General features: G+C 39.0%; 1 protein-coding gene across 2 annotated transcripts in view; it reads right to left on the bottom strand.

The window, feature by feature from the left end:
• GNAS (GNAS complex locus) overlaps positions 1–12,742 on the bottom strand; it is a gene marked incomplete at its 5' end in the record, with an annotated part of 134,066 nt that continues 121,324 nt past the window's right edge. For both annotated transcript variants that reach the window (XM_083873406.1, XM_083873407.1), the window contains 7 exons: positions 1–3,531; positions 4,407–4,474; positions 4,988–5,118; positions 6,103–6,223; positions 7,853–7,911; positions 8,330–8,403; positions 8,728–8,782. In XM_083873406.1, the coding sequence (XP_083729532.1) occupies positions 3,385–3,531; positions 4,407–4,474; positions 4,988–5,118; positions 6,103–6,223; positions 7,853–7,911; positions 8,330–8,403; positions 8,728–8,782 (655 nt within the window). In that variant the 3' untranslated portion in view covers positions 1–3,384. The remainder of the gene's footprint in view (positions 3,532–4,406; positions 4,475–4,987; positions 5,119–6,102; positions 6,224–7,852; positions 7,912–8,329; positions 8,404–8,727; positions 8,783–12,742) is intronic.

The raw sequence follows: 12,742 nt of genomic DNA, 5'->3' as shown, positions 1-12,742 counted from the left end.
TGATGCAAATGTGCCCTAAAAACACTGTATTTGCTTTTATTAATAAAAGTGGTAGTGTTTACATTTGCAGGTATCTTACACTTCAGCATCACGATGAATACTGAGTAGAATGAGTTAAGTTTTGGCTGTAAGGTCAGAAGTTTCCAAACAGATGAATGAGACAGAAGTGACAGTCCTCAATCATGAAAACAAGAAGTTCAAATAAATAAATAAAACAAAACTAAGAAATATGGGTAAGCATTAGGTTGGAATGGTTCAATTAACTGCAAATTATGGCCACTAAATTAGAGACAGAAGAAAACACAGTTACTTATTAAATAGCAAGCATTAAAGCTTTATGGTTTTGTATTAAAAAAAAAAAAAAAAAGGAAAAAGAAAGCTGTTAAAAATAAGACTTGCATTTACCAGGCCACCAAACTGCTTGGACTAATAAAGAGACTAACAAAGGCAATACTGAGACATTAAGACACACACACGCTCCGTACTTGTGCAACTCAACCATATTCAAAACAATTGCCTTTTTCCTCACATAAGAAAAAAAAAAAAAAAAGCATCCCCTAAACATATCTGTTCATATAAAGCTTTAGGTTTCTTAAACTGTTGCTGTCTTATATAGCTCATTGTTATTACGTGTCCTCATCAGAGGAAGAAGCTTATTTTGTTAATTGTTTTAATGGAGGTGCTTTGTTTCTCTCAGACAAGAGGTTACATTCCTCACACTACTACAGGTTTTCTCCATTTATAAATTTGGTGTTCACACCAACTCCTCCTAGGCTTAAAAAGATAAGGGTTGGCACTAAAATAAAGATTTTGGCTCCTGTAACTAAAATTAAGGCTCACAATGAATTTCCTTTCCACTACGTGTGTCCCATTTTTACCTAGTGGAAACGCCAGCCCTTCACCTACAGGCACTGGATACATTCTGAATTGGAGGGGCCTATTTTCAGTCATGTTTTCTACAGTTCTACAAAGTCCAGGTGGCAACTGTCTAAACCTGTGAAGGGGAAAGATCATTCTTGAAAGGCGAGCAACAACCGCAGCTAAAATTTTTCAACTATTCAGTGTCTTCTGGAAGTAATTCTGAATTGAGATGAGACAGTGACTCCCTCACATCTCTGCTCTCCAGCAAAAACGGACTGTGTGATTCATTTTAAGACTTTAGCCATAAAAGCAAACCAAGAGTCACAATTCTGAGCAGTTGCAGTTCTCAGTATTGAAAAGGCATCCGATACCTGAAGCAAATCGAGCTGCACAGACATCACTGACCACACCCTCACTTGAATTTAAACTGCATCTCTTCCCAAAAAAAAAGAAAAGCCAACACGGTCTCTTGGGTGGAGGGAAGCTAGTGTGAAAGGCAAAGAGGCAAGAATTTTGGTGTTTGTTTTTGTTTCTTTTCCTTGTAAAGTCACTGCAGTTAAGATCCAGATCAGTTTAGGGGTGTAAATGAAGGGGGAACAGGGGTGTTTGAGTAATATAGGCTAACACTGTTCTAGATGTGTTATTACAGCTGTAATTTCTGACTCTGTACAAATTGTACACGTAGGTTTAGACACATGAAAAAGTAACACACTCACAGAGACATAAAACACCTAGGTATAAAATATAAAGCAGTGTAGTAGTTACTAAAATTACATGCTCTCTTATTGCTACAGTGATTTTTGCTCTTTTTTCTTTTTACTGTACCACATGTTGTTCTAAGCATATAATTTGCATAAATTATTCAAGTTTAAGAAAAAAATCCACACATCTTCACTTTTAAGCTACTTATATAGTTAATATAAAACAAAAAAAGGTTCTAAAGTATCTCTTTATTAAAAGAGAAATAAAAATGTCATTTGAAACTGGAATTCAGTGGCCAAATCCAAGGGCAGTGCACACCTTGTCATTCCGGTAGTCGTTGCCCACGCAGCGCAAGCCGAGGTTGGTGGGTATTTGGCCCAGTCTAGAGATGGTCACCAGACCTGCATGATGCCCTACGTGTCTGTTATTGTTCTGGTTTGTTGTTTTTTTGTTTGTTTTTTTCTTTTTTCTTGTCTTTAGCAAAAAAAAAAGGACTATGAATGACCAAAGACTAACATTTATAATTTGTAGCAAAATTTGGTTTTATGTAGAAACAAGCCATGTTTTGCATTTGGATAGAGATTTAAATGAATTAAAGCTAAAAATTAAAAAGCACGATGCTGCAACATCTGGTCACTTGTTGAAGACCTCACTTTTAAAGTGGTTAAGTTTGCACAATTTGTACTTTTTTCTTTTTTTTTTTTCTTTTTTTTTCCTTTTTTTTTTTTACTAAACAGTATTTTTCCTTCTTTTATAAACCAGAAAAACTAAACTACAGATAAATTTTCCCTACCTTGAGCTAATGCTGCAGATAGGGTTGACAAAGCTGTACAGCGCAATCAAACATACTTACATCTTAGCTCATTGTACAGGTACAGCCATAATCAAGGCACAAAGATCTTCTACAAGTTATTTTCAATAAAGTTGTACAAAATAATACATTTTACAGTCTGTACAAGAATAATAATCCAGCAGTAAAATAAAAAATGAGGGAAGGGAAGAAGAAAAAGAAGGGAAAGACTGTGAGGACTACAGTCCAGATAATGATTTTTAGAGCAGACGGGATCATCAGTGGACAAAACTGAAAACAGTGTGTGGTTAACTCTTTCTGCAATCACAGGCCATACGCAGTTCAATTCATAAATGTCCATGGTTGTCTTTAGACCACCAAGACTGGTTTTAAAAATACCCTTCTGAAAGGTAGCAGTTGGTTTTTGCACTGTCTAGGTCTGTTGGAGAATTGTCAGTATTTCCGCCCAAAGCCACATTTACAGTCAGAGAACCAAACTCAAGGGTCTGTCTTCAAACTTGGTCTGTGACTTGGCACCTTCGTTACTCGGATGCAGTGAGTGATACAAAGTGGAGATCACGGGTTATAGGATTATGCCCACAGCAGTGCTAAATTACCTAAAGTTTTCTCTCCCCCAATTTTTGTTTCAACGTTTTAATTTTTTTCATCCCCAATTCTTTCAGCTGCTCCACATTCAGGGCTTTTAATTAATTAGGTTTTATTTTTTTGTTTGTTTGGTTTGGTATTTTTTTTTTCCTCTCTTTTTTGTTAATAACAGTGTTAGGGAATCCTCATGGAAATGGCCTTTTAAGTGTTAGGGGCCATCTCAAACTGTCCGAGGGGTACAGAAGCAAGCTTAGAAGTGCTGCTATTGTCCAGCAAGGAGAAAAAGTTGAGGGGTGCAAATCAATGGGAGATTTAAACAGTTCTCTTCCACCCTATGTGGGCAAGGGTGGTTTTCTTTTTTTTTTTTTTTTGTTTTGTTTTAATAAGGAATAAGGAGTCCAAAACACAGAAAAAAGTGCTCTCCATCACAACAACTCGTATTGGCGAAGGTGCATGCGCTGAATAATGTCCCGACAGTCATTGAAAACCCTCCGGATGTTCTCTGTGTCCACAGCACACGTGAAGTGAGGGTAGCAGTAGTGCCTTCCATCTCCACTTGCTGTGCTGATTCTCTGTGCGAAGCAAGAGAGACACACTGGGTTAAAATTAAAATAAAACCCTCTGGGGGAACCCCGACCCATCCCCAAAGCTCAGCTGAATGAAGGTGTGATGTGCATGTGTGAACTTGTGTCTTCAAACAGTGCAACTTTTTGGTGGTAAAATGCCCACAAAGTTTTCACTCTCTCACCTGAAATATGAAATTCAAAATGATCAGAATTACACAGTGGTCACTGCAAGCTGGGGAATTTGAGAGAGGAATGAGAACTCAGGAAAATGCCATTATTTATGTGCAGCTTTGGTGGATTTAGCAACACAACTCCTAGTCCATTTGGCCATGAAAAAGGTAGATTTTGCCTCCCTCTACCAAGATTTTACACTGACAGAAAGTCTCCCTTTAACTTTTTGTTTTGCTCTGTTTTAAAATGAGTCCACAATTTGATTATCAGGCTCACCATTACAAGTAATTATAAAAAAAAAATAATCTACATCCATTATAGTTTCAGCTGACCAGTAATCGAAAAGATAATACAAAAAGAACATTAATATCTGACAAATGAGGCATTTTTTGATTAGTCTCTATTTTTAGAAAAAATACATGGAATAAAAATCTGGCCCCATTAATAACAGCAGGACTTCACTCATGATTCTATTTGGGGTTTCTTAATTCTCACCAATTCTTTTACTATTTAATTATGTACAAACAAATATCCAAAAAGCAGGTAAGAAACGGTAGTAAAGCTCATAAATCTGACAGTTGTTGATGCAATGTGGATGTTAAATATAAACAACACAAGAAGTGACAGCACTTTGCAATAGAAGAAAGTGAGCAAGAGCTTGGGTTTGAGAAGAATCATGGAAGAAATAACCAAAGAAAGGAAATACTTACAAGAAACTCGTCTCTAATAAAATACTTGGCCCTTGTAACTCTGGGATCCTCACCAGGCTCTGGTGTTGCTGATTAATAATAAAATAAGTATCTTATTAAAACGGGTGTTTTCTGGTAACAGCACCTAAAAATCTCAACTTATTCTGTTTTCTGCTCACATATGACAGAAATACACTTGGCAAACTGACTGTGAGACAAGGCAAACCATAACATAATTTAAACCAGCAGGATTTCAGGAGAACAAGGGAATAGTACAATGGAAATTACAATTAGCAGGTAAGAGAAATGACCACAGGCAGGATTAGGGGGAGTCCCAAGGACACATTTGTGACAAAATGTCAGACTGTGATCTACACCAAAGTAAAAGATTTTGTCATGATGAAATTATTAACATATTAAATGTTTAAGAGGCAGGAATCTCTCATTATTAATACCTTAAATTCATCGTTACAATTTGGCTAAAAGACATTGATGATTACATCTACTTAAGAGTTTTCAAGTCTTAGCTGAAACTACCAAAACCATTCCAAATGTGATTAACAAGGAAATGATAAATTGCAAATAAAACTTAAAAATCTTACCATCATCTGGTGTAGTGTAGCGAGCAAATTCTGGAAAGTAGTCTTCAATTTTAGATTTCCCTGCCAAAACTTTCTCTGCTAGCAAATCTTGTTTATTCAGGAAAAGGATTACTGAAATGGTCCGTAGCCACCTGTGGAAAATGGAAACCAAACACTGTGAGGAGGCACAGCCCAGATCACACAGAAACCTAAAATAAACCAAGTCACACAAAATGTCTAGAGACAAGATTGTATGACACACTGGAATGATTTGGAAAGATTCCTCTTATAGCTGAATCCCAAGGGTGTAATTTCAGGTGTGCACACCCTGAGGCTGTTTGGGTGCTCCTCACTTTGTGCTGTTAATCCAAACCTACCCCAGGGTAGCATTTCCACCTCCCAGAGCTCCATCACTAATTACTTCAGCCTCAATATGACAACCACCAATTAGTAGTTGTGCAGAGCCCTTTTCAATGATCTGAGTGTAATAAACATTAAAGGTGGGAGGCTGTGACCAAAGAACCAGCCCAGACTGTGCTGGGAGATGTGAATAACAGAGCTCCCTGTGCTGTTAACCCTGGGGGGCAGCCAAGCACCACACAGCTCCTCACTCACCTCCCTCCTCAGAGGGAGGAAAGGAAGAATGAAAGCAAAAAAATCTGGGGGTTGAGATAAAATATAAATGATGACTGTTTAATTAGTGAAGGATAAGTAAAAGCAAGGAGAAGACAAAACAAGTGATGCAAAGGCAATCACTCACCACCTCCTGTGGGCAGAACAATACCCAGCAAGCTGGGTAACCTCCCAAAATCCCCTTTTCCCCTTCCTGCAGAGCATGACGTTATGTGGCATGGAACACATCTCTGGGCAGTCTGAGTCTGCCCACCTGTGTCCCCTGAGGATTCACTGCAGGGATAGAGTGAGGAGCAGAGGGCCCTGATGCTCTGCACACACTGCTCAGCAGCATCAGGGTGTTATCAGTGTTATCAGCATTGTTTTGGGCAAAACCTAAACCACGGAACTCTGTGAACTGTTATGGAGAAAATGAACTTTGTCCCAGCCAGGCCCATCCACGAGTGGTGACTGCAGTGTGAGACAGGATCAGTAATGCCAGTGATAAAGAGCCTTTCACAGACCTGTTGTTCCAGATACTCTTGAAGAGGTTTAGTGCTTCCTGCAGCCTGTTGGTCTGATTGTCCTCTCGTATCACCATGTTGTAGCTACTGCTCGCCACCACAAATATGATAGCAGTCACATCTAAACCAAGAAACACCCTTTAGTTAATGCCAAACTTCAGAGCAAATATCCAGGAATCATGAAGTTCAGTAAGAAGCTGCCAGACTTTCAGCCCCCTGCAGAGAACAGGCTGGGATGCTGTTGCTGACAGCTTTTTTAAGTACCAGGAAGCAAAAGAGAAAGTGAAGGAACAATGGAAGACAGGCAAGGTAGGCCCCAGAACAGAAGCTGACAGAAATGACAGAAAATGTAGGCAAGAAAGGAACTGAAGCAAGAGAGAGAAATTGAAGAAGCCAAGAAGAGAATTTAAAGATTATTTAAAATGTGCAAAGAAAACTGGAAACAACTGTGAGCTTTTGGACAGGGAGGTTCCTGGGGGAAATCCTCAGGACATACAGCACTTTCGATTTGTGTAAAGAGGACTAACAACAACAGCAGACTGCAGTGAATTAATTCATAGTTAATTGCTCTGGTCCCCCTGTAGTGTGTTTTACTGCTCAGAGCCCCTCCCTTCCCTGGGAGGCTTTCCCAGGATCCCAGGATCCAGATTCCCGTGTCTGTGCTGCTCCAGCCCCTCACACTGACTTCCAGGCTCATCTACCTCAGCAGCAGAACTGATGAGTCAGACCATGAGGTAACAGGAAGAGGAAGGAGCAGAGGTAAAACCCAAACAAATCTGTTACTAATAGCACAGAAGAAAATACTGCACAGTCCTTCCACACACACACACACACACAGTGTCCAGGTGATTCTGTGACAGGAACTGAAGCAATGTACCATGAATTTCAAGTTGCATTCTGCCTTGTTTATTCTCTAGGATGTCATTGTTACCTCTCTAGAAAAAGGTGGGCTTTTTTTGTGTAGTTACATTGCTATTTTGCCCAAACAACAAAGAAGAGAAAATATTTTTACCAAGTCCAGGTTTAAGAAAACCTGTGTGGAGAAAGGTTTCTCATCTAAAGAGATACAGAGTAAAACAGAGCTGCAGTGAAGGTACCTGTCACATCTCAGGACAGACACAGAACTGTCTAATTTCAGTCATGTGGGAATTAAACCTGACCTCAGCTCATGGGGACACTGGTGTTAAGAGACTCCAGCTCTCACCAGAGTGTCCAACTAGACAGATGCTCCCTACAACTCCATTCTGCAATGGGTCAGTGCTGGCTCAGAAAGAAGCACCACAACAGAGCCAAGTGGCTGCAATTATACACAAAAATATGATAATCTGATTTTATGCATATAATAATTATCCTGTATTTTGTATTTTGCACAGGCACATCCATATGTCAACCTGCACATGGAGGACACAACACGGATTGGAATTTACACTCTCAGAGCTGGCAAATAATGCACAAAGCCACCTCCAAAAACACCTGATTAATTGAAGAGAAGGGAGCCAAAAAAAAAAATGGATAAGCTGAAGTCACCAAACACAAATTCCTCTCCACTTACATTCTCCTTGAAGATAATCTATGCAATTAGAGGACTTTTACATGGCAAGAAAAACTCAATCCTATATGACTGTTATATAACTCCTTATTGAGCTACGGGGAAAGATGATGGATTTTCACACAGTTGAGAAAATGAAGATTAGACACTACAATTCTGCAGAGAACAATTTTATAAAGGCAGCAGAAATCCTAATCCTACCATTAAAACACTGGATCCATTTTCGGCGTTCATCTCGTTGCCCTCCAACATCAAACATACTGAGAAAAAAAACATAAATCCAGTCAGTCAGAATCACTTTGTGCTGAGTATTTTGTTTGTGTCTGCATGCAAACAGAAAAGGTAAGAAACTTCAGGACTTCTGTGTCACAGAAGTTACAAGAACTTAAATAGGTAAACAGTCCATGAACACAGGCATGCAGAGAAAATAGATTTAAAACATTTTGTTCTTTGTGATCTCAAATAAAGCAGAAATTGCACACCAATTTGCATTTCATTTTCAAGCCAGACTACTGAATTAAAAAATCAAAAATTACTTCCTTTCTATTAAACACCAACACTTGAGAAATACAGCAGGCTCAATGAATATATGGTAGGCTCTCCTCCCAATTTACCTTGGTATTTGTCTGGGTTGTATTAAAAAATATTAAAACATAAAAAAGAAAGAATTATACTTACTGAAAATTTACTTTATCCACCTGAAACTTGGTTTCAAAAATTCCTGATGTCAAAACTCTGCATCTGAGAAGATCCTAAAGCATAAAGGAAAACGCATTGACTGAACACAGATATTTGGTGAATTTCCATGTATCCAGCAATGGAAATAAACCCCTTTTTTCATGCTGTACTACAACACCAGGAAACAGCACTGGAGTGTTCAGTATCCTGATGGAAATCTTGTAAGTGATGCAACCTTGTACATCATTTTATGTGTATAAAAATGATCCAAAGGACAAAGCCATTTTCACTGGAATACTAAATACATACAGTGCATAGCAATACCTGAAATGGCCATTAAAAAAAATGAATGAAGAGGGCAGATAAATTGTGTCATTTCCCCACAAAGCTCCACGTACCTGGTCAGACGGGGTGTACTCGTTCTGTTTGACTATGTCAATCTTGTCTAGAAAACTGGGGAGAGGAAATAAAAAAAGAGAAACTTGTCACTCTCAAATCAGAAAAACTTTCTGACGCTTTAGTAATTTACCAGTTCCCAGGTGAATTAAACTGGGGAGAGGAAAGACAAAAGAGAAACTCGTCACTCTCAAATCAGACAAACTTTCTGACACTTTAGTAACCGACAGTTCCCAGGTAAATTTTGGCACAATTAACACTCTCAGGCTCACAAAATTATGAAAAATCACACACAGAAATGGCTCAATTTGGGTTCTTGTCCTCAGGAGGAGCGTTCCCAGCAGCAGCCGGCAGAGGGCTGAGAGCAGTTTAATTTAATTAATCCAGCTGGGAATGTCATTGCAGCCCCTCCCCACAAACACACCGCGAGTTTAATCTGGGTCATTTATTCACACACATCCTGGGACAGAACCTGCTACTAGGAAAGGTAAAGAAATTACTCAAATTGCCCACATGTACTTCCCCTGAAAGTAAAATGAGTGTTTTTAAACAACTTATCAAGTCTGTAGTTCTTGAGATAAATGAAAGCCCTAAACCAATTTCAGGACCAAGTGAGAGGGGACACTGATTTTCTGTCAGCTGCTGTATCAGTGTTTCAGGATAAATGGATAATAAGAGATATATTTTGTTAAATTCATCAGGCATTACCTACAGATGATACTCTGCAGTATTTAATTTGTTTTAACCAATTAACTATAACCTCTTAATTGTCTTTCACTTCGATTCAAAGAGCAAGAATCTCAAGGACTTAGTTAATTCTGTTTTATTGTGGCGGCAAACCTGCAGCTCAGGATGCAGATTTTATGGTGATTGCCCCTAGATCCACTGCCCAACACCAGGTCCTTGGCCAGGTGCCCCTTTGCTCAGCCCCTTCCACTTCAGCAGTGCCTTTACCCCCAACATTAATCATTAATCAGCCTTTAAACCAATAGGCTTTGAGCTGCCTTTGAAATTCCTCTGCATGAATTGTTTTCTCTCTGAAGCAGAAATCACAAAGGAAAAGCAAGTTTTCCCTGCCTCCTTTAATGTGCACTAACAGTCACAGCTTCAACAGGGGAAAAGGGAGGGAAAAACCCCAAAAAACTCCCAGTAAAGCCACCACACGTTCTAAGCTCTTTTCAGCCCCAAACACCTAATGAGGAGCAGGGAAAGGGGAAAAAAAATAATCCTGTATTTTGACAACTGCTTCAGTGCAATGCCCTTTTCACTGGGAACTAGATGATCTTGCCTCGGAGACACACGAAAATTAATTTTTGTTTAGACTGAATTAGAGAACTTTAAATGCATTAAAACGTATCTTAAAGTTAACACGCTGCAAACCCACGTGAGCCGAAGTGCAAAGATCAATCTCCATCACAGAGCCTGACACGGCCACAGACACACAAGGATAAACTGGTGACAAACTGTGCTCTGCCATTTCCAAGCTGGATTTTTTTTTTCCTCATATCTTCCAAGCTGTTATATCATTTATTTTATTTTATTTTTAATCCAAAGGGAAGAAATAAAATTCTCTGTTCAGCACACAGAGGATGTCCAACTAGCACGAGTGTTTCCACCCTGTCCTCTCCTCTCAGAGCACAGTTTCAGAATCACGTGGCAAATTTCACAAGTTGGAGGATGCTTGAAAAATGTTCCGAGCAGAACACGTTCATCAAGATCCAAAGGTGATTACTGCAATCACCCAGCCCTTTCTGTATGAATTTATCCGAGCAGAACGTTTTATTCTGGGTTCCACAAAAGGTGGGGTTTTTGGTTTTGTTTTGGGGGTTTTTGTTTTGGTTTTTTTTTTTTTTGTTTTATTTTTAAACACTCTGCTAATCAGCTTAATGGATTTTGGAAGCTGAAAATTAGAAAATAACAACAAGATATTACTAAAACCTGGAACTGAAAGTACAAACCTCTTACTGTTGTTTATGCAGACTATTTTTAGGCCTATGATTTCCTTGAAAAACATCAGCCACATAGGAGCAGTAGTACTGTACTTGAGATGAATTCCAACAGCAACGCTCATGCCAGGTAAAACAAGTTCGAATGGAATAAACATTTTTTTCTTCCTCCCCCCAAAAAAAACAAGCTTCAACATTCAGCAACATCTGATACTCCTAACAATGCTCCTTGGAGAAGGAAGTGTTTCACTGTGTGACAGTCACCAGAAAACCCCTCCTGCTTCCAGGGCATTTCAGGGAAAATGGAGCACAGCGAAGATTTCCCCCTGTGCCTTTCATCAAAGGCTGCTCCAGCAGCTTTACAAAGGGCTAAAGGCATTAAAAAGCAGTTTGATTTTTTTTGCTCACGTGTAAAGAAAGGGGATTGTTCTTTCGGTTAGTCAATGTAAAAATAAATGTGAGGAGAAAAGGGGAGCAGAGGTTTGATCCGCTCTGATACACCTAAAATAAGGAGCAACAGCAGGAGCACAAGAGTTCAGAAAAGATCAATACACTGTGTTCAGAGACTTCTCAGTCAATGTTAGTCAAAACCAAACAATTTATCCAGTAAATTAAACTAATAATCCAGTCAGATGAGAACAAAGCCCAGTTCAAAATAAACACAAATTCACCATCATTAATTTCTATTTTTAATTCTCGCTATGCTCAACCCAAAACATAAGTGAGGCCACTTGAGCACTACTTTGTGTGCTGAATTCACTGCTGTGAGAGATTGTTCTGAGCCTACTGGAGACGTGCCCACCATCTACTGTGTCAGCAGTGAACTTACAGGGAGAAACAGAAGTGACCTTGATGAAATAATTCACATAAAACTGTCAAACCACAAAACCAAATTTTATACTGCGAGCAAGCCTTGAACCAAGTTGCAAAGTTAGTATTTTATTATTTTTTTTTGTTCTGTAAAATCTTCCCAGAGATTATATGGAAAAGCTGTTTTCCAGAAAGCAAATAATTCGTTCAGCATTGCTGCCAATTCTCACTTCGGGCCACATTCTGGACATGGACTAAATAACAGGATCAGCTACTGCTCTGCAAAATTCTGTCACGTAGTAAGAGGCTCTTTTGCTTGTGTTATAAAATAATGTTGATACTGCTCTGACACACTCTTACAAAAAAACCTCAAAACACTTCAGGTTACTTGTAGTCAGCAACAGTGAGAGGAAGAAGCATCTCTAGGACAGCACCAGTTGTGACTCAGATATATTAAAATGAAAGGTATTAAAAAAAAAATTCTGAAAATTTAAAAAAATGCTGGATTTTTGTGTCCTTTTTTTTTAACTTAGGGAAGGAAAACCATATGTGAAATGCTCCAAGCAGATCTTTGTGACAAATAAAGTGTCTTTAATTTTAAGGGTGCACTCAGGAGGCAGATTCACAGAGAGCCACACAGAGGCTTTCCTTAGCTCCAGCAGGTCTAACTAATTAAGCCATACATGTATCCTTAATTCTTTCCAACTTTTAACTAAAACCTATTATGTCAAAGCCATGTCCCAATTTTCAGATGAAGATATATGCCAGCACCCAAGTTATTCTGGAGTTCTTTCCTCCAGAGAGAGCTGCTTTATCCCTGTGAGGAGGGAATTTCCTGAATGAACAGTGCTGCTGCCAGACAAAGAACTGCAGCTTGTTTTCCCTGCTGGAAAGGTGTGTAACACACGAAACCTTCCAGCCCAGAACCAGCACAGCTGCCCTGGCTGGGACAGCACAGGAGGGAACTCAGGCTGCCTTTCCTCCAACATTTCCTGACAGCCTTCTCAATAAACTTAAAGTCAAATGTTACTCTCTGTCATCTGATGAAATGGTTGGCAGACAGGATTTTATTTTTTTTTTCCTGCTTTGTGAAGAAGAGCTTTTGTTTTCAGCCTAGAACAACACTGGGAAAGTGTCTTCAAACTGACAACACACCTATATTTGAAGAGCTTTATTTTCATCAGGGTTTTTTTCTCTGGTCAAGTCATAACTTGAATTTGCATATAAAATGTCTCCCTTAAAAGACACAGTAAGTAAGATC

The sequence above is a fragment of the Zosterops lateralis genome (assembly GCF_965231275.1).
Source record: "Zosterops lateralis genome assembly, chromosome: 16".
NCBI classification, from domain to species: domain Eukaryota; kingdom Metazoa; phylum Chordata; class Aves; order Passeriformes; family Zosteropidae; genus Zosterops; species Zosterops lateralis.
This window is presented reverse-complemented; position numbering and strand designations above follow the sequence as displayed.